The 3,728-nt window shown below is 39.4% G+C and overlaps 1 protein-coding gene across 1 annotated transcript in view; it reads right to left on the reverse strand.

The window, feature by feature from the left end:
• Positions 1-3,728, reverse strand: part of mau2 (MAU2 sister chromatid cohesion factor) — a 13,095-nt gene that overhangs the window by 5,060 nt on the left and 4,307 nt on the right. The window contains exons 8-14 of the mRNA XM_016540244.1: positions 3,335-3,481; positions 1,670-1,760; positions 1,486-1,589; positions 1,332-1,409; positions 518-583; positions 317-400; positions 182-231 (exon numbers count right to left, since the gene is read on the reverse strand). Of these exons, the coding sequence (XP_016395730.1) occupies positions 182-231; positions 317-400; positions 518-583; positions 1,332-1,409; positions 1,486-1,589; positions 1,670-1,760; positions 3,335-3,481 (620 nt within the window). The remainder of the gene's footprint in view (positions 1-181; positions 232-316; positions 401-517; positions 584-1,331; positions 1,410-1,485; positions 1,590-1,669; positions 1,761-3,334; positions 3,482-3,728) is intronic.

The following is a 3,728-nucleotide window of genomic DNA, read 5'->3' on the forward strand; positions in this document are numbered from 1 at the left end:
TGTGTGTGTGCGTGTGAGTGAGTGAGTGAGTGTATGTGTGTGTGAGAGTGTGTATGTATGTATGTGTGTGTGTGTGTGTGTGTGCGCGTGTGTGAGTGAGTGAGTGTATGTGTGTGTGAGAGTGTGCGCGTGTGAGTGAGTGAGTGAGTGAGTGTGCGTGCGTGCGTATCATCGGTGTTACCTGACGGGGAAGTTGTGGTCCGGGTTTATCCGCTCTAATAGATTGTACAGCTGCACAAATGAAGACATAAGATGAACATTGTGAGTCATTGATGATTACTGATGATGATTATTAATGTGTTTTATGACGACTGACCTCCTGATGTCTGTTTCCCTCCCTGATGTACACACTCGCCAGGTTAGTGACGATGAACGCCCACAGCTCCTGATGGGAGGTGAGCTGCACACACACACACACACACACACACAAATGAAGGAGCTCGGCTCGGTACACACATGAATGAATGAGCTCGGCTCGGTCACGTCTGTAAGAACGGTGTGTGTTTGCATGTCTCACCCGCAGCGCTGTAGTGAACTGGGCCTCAGCGTTATCCATACAGTTAACAGAGATACAGTACAAACCCTGAAACACAAACACATCACATGACGATACGAGCGCTTCACTGAGCCACTGAAGAGACTGGATTGCTGGAATCCTGATATAGTTTAGTGTGATTATCCTGTGATTTCATTAAATATCTGCGCTGTTTCAGAGTGAAGCGTGTCACTGTGTTCATTTACACGCGAGCAGCTCATGATCTGGTGTTTTCAGCGTCTCGATTCACAGTAAATGATCCACGTGAACTCCACCTGGGTCTGCTGTGAGGTCGAGTCGCTTTAATTGAAAAATACAACACGAGCCAAACATCTTCACAAGCTTGTAATGAAGCACACATCAACTACAGAGAATCTTTAAGGGCTCCAAATAAAAGTTTGAAAATGAAGAAATTAAGGCAGTAATAAATATTAGCATTGCAATTTTACAGCTGTAAAGTGAAATAATTTTTTTTATTTTACAATGAAATCATTATAGTAATATTTCTTGTTTTTATAAATGTTTATATTTTTTGTAATAATATAAAACTATTATTAATAATAATAATTTTCATTTTAATAGCTATATTAATTTCATCAAAACACATTGCCCAAATTGTGCAGCTCTAAAAACAAGCACAGCAAACCAGATTTTGCTTTTAAATGCTTTTTAAATTGTAATCACATTTTTATCAGAAAATTTATATTTACATTTTTTTTAAAGAGTTCACTCTTAGCTGGTATTTGTTTGTGTGTTCCAGCAGAGAGGATTGTGATGTTGTGGAGTTAGGTCTCACCAGCAGCGTGTGGAGCTGAGCCGCGTGATTGGAGAAGAGCCGTGGAGACTGCTGACAGAGCTGACACACCTGAGAGATCTGACACACACACACACACACACACGTTACACACTGCAGCAGAAGCATCACACCACTCCATCAAACACACACACACCTCCTGCAGCGCTGTGGCCTTGTGTCCCGTCACCAGACGACACATGATGATGTGCTCCAGCAGAATGACTTGAAACGAGGACAGGATGGGACTGCAGTCCAGCACTGACAAACACACACACACATCAGAACATCAGTTATCACACACACACACACACGAGTCTCTGTGATGTGACGCGACTCACTCTTCAGCTTCTCCAGCTGCATGAGGGCTTTATCAGTGTATTTCTGGGCTTTCTCCAGATACCCAGCCTGCATCGAGTGCATGACCGTCACCTGAAACACACACACACACACACATAAACAACTCAACTCTCACTCCAATCAAATCAGCACAAGTAAAAACACACAGGTGCTTCTCACAACAACAGAAAACACAACTTAAACAAATAATCAATCAACAAGCATAATTTTGCACAATTTAATGATCTAATTTGTAAACCTGAGAAAAGAAATTTCATTTGCTTTCCATCGAATTAATAAATATGAAATGTTAATAAATATTTACCTATTCAAATAATCAAAGAAAGTAACAAAATTATATAATAATCAAGAAACGGTGACTTCAAATCATAAATAAAAAGCATACAAGTGCTCATATTTCACCACAAATTTAAAGAAAAAAAATTGTTGATGATCAATTTATATTTTGCATAAAGAAAACAAAACAACCAATGATTTAATAAATAAATGCCTAATAGCATTTATTGAGCTAATTTTTTTATGTACACTGTTTTCGGGAAACACTGTGTTCAGACGGAATAATTTCTTCACATTAAAGTAATAGGAACATGAAAAAAAAAAAATGTAGTAAATGTGCATAAATGCGTGATGTCGGACATGACGTGGCTCTCCAGTAGGGCTGAAACGGTTAGTCGACATTATCGACAACTTCGCCAATAAAATATTGTCTACAAATATTTTTGTTGTCAAGTAGTGGTTTGATCTCATATGAGCTAATGTAAGAGCCTGCAGTAACGCGGTTTGACCAGTGTGGCGCTGTAGCACAAGACTGTAATTCAGCTCTTCTGATGCAGTTCAAGAGAAGAAGATGCAGCGCTTCAGATCAAACGCAGCCGAACCTGAAGCTGCTGAGCGGCGTTTGGATGAATATGTAAATATATGCTGCGCACTTTCCTCTAAATAACAAAATAAACACAACAAAAACTGACAGCGGTGAGAAAGCAGCAGTTAAGAAAGCATCAGATTACAGTGATGTGGATGTTTGCACGAGCTCTGCAGTTCAGCGCTCCAGTGAAGTCCAGTCACCTCACGTTTATTTATATAGCACTATAGAGAGCCTTAAATCAAGCAGCTTTACAGTATTAAACATGAACAACCAGAGTCAGTGTCGCTTTCAGTTAGAATTACAACCTGATTTTCTGTTATAAAGCAGCTCTGCAGTGTGGAGCTCGCTAATGATAACATCTTTTTATTAGTGGGAAAATATTATTCATTAAACTGGTGTTAAAGTTTGGTTTGCAGAGATCGAAGCTTGATCTAGCTCAGGACTGTTATAAAGTATTTTAAGAGAGGTTATGTTGTGAATAAAATAGTTAATCCAAAAATAAAGCGTCTCATCATCACTTACCTTTATTTAGTTTCTTATCCATATGACTTACAAAAGGAGATTATGATAATTGTAATTACATAATATGATTTTCAGAAGCTGAAGTGATTGTTTATTTGTTAGAATATGTATAACTCAATATTTTAACTAATTGCAAAAGCTGAATAATCAAAGTCTACTGATTAATCAATGAAATAATTGATGATTCGTCGATTAATCGGTCTAATAATCGTTAGATTAATCGATTAGCAAAATAATTGTTTGTTGCAGCCCTACTCACCAGGTAGACGAGGACACACATGTGCTCTTTGGGCAGCCAGTGGAAGAGATCGGCCGAGTTACTGGGCAGGATCTCATCATCGTGGAGCGTGGAGATGGTCTGGATGCACTGCTGCAGCTGCTTCAGACACGGCTTCACGCTCTTCACCTGCACAGAACACAGCGCTAGGAGCCATTCATGCAAGAAGATGGGAGTGAACTTTTTAACTTGAACGCAGTGTTTTTAGAAAGCCGTTTCATGCAAGAGATGCATCAGTCAAACGTGTCCATGTTTACACAGAAAAAACTATGGAAAAGCAGTGCACTCGAATAAAAACTCCTGTGAAGAACTGCTACTGTATGTCTGATATTTCATGTTTGCTTCACGGTGACGGACTGAAAGCTGCTGCTCATTC

This window comes from Sinocyclocheilus rhinocerous, unplaced genomic scaffold, assembly GCF_001515625.1.
Source record: "Sinocyclocheilus rhinocerous isolate Xijiao unplaced genomic scaffold, SAMN03320098_v1.1 scaffold488, whole genome shotgun sequence".
NCBI lineage: Eukaryota > Metazoa > Chordata > Actinopteri > Cypriniformes > Cyprinidae > Sinocyclocheilus > Sinocyclocheilus rhinocerous.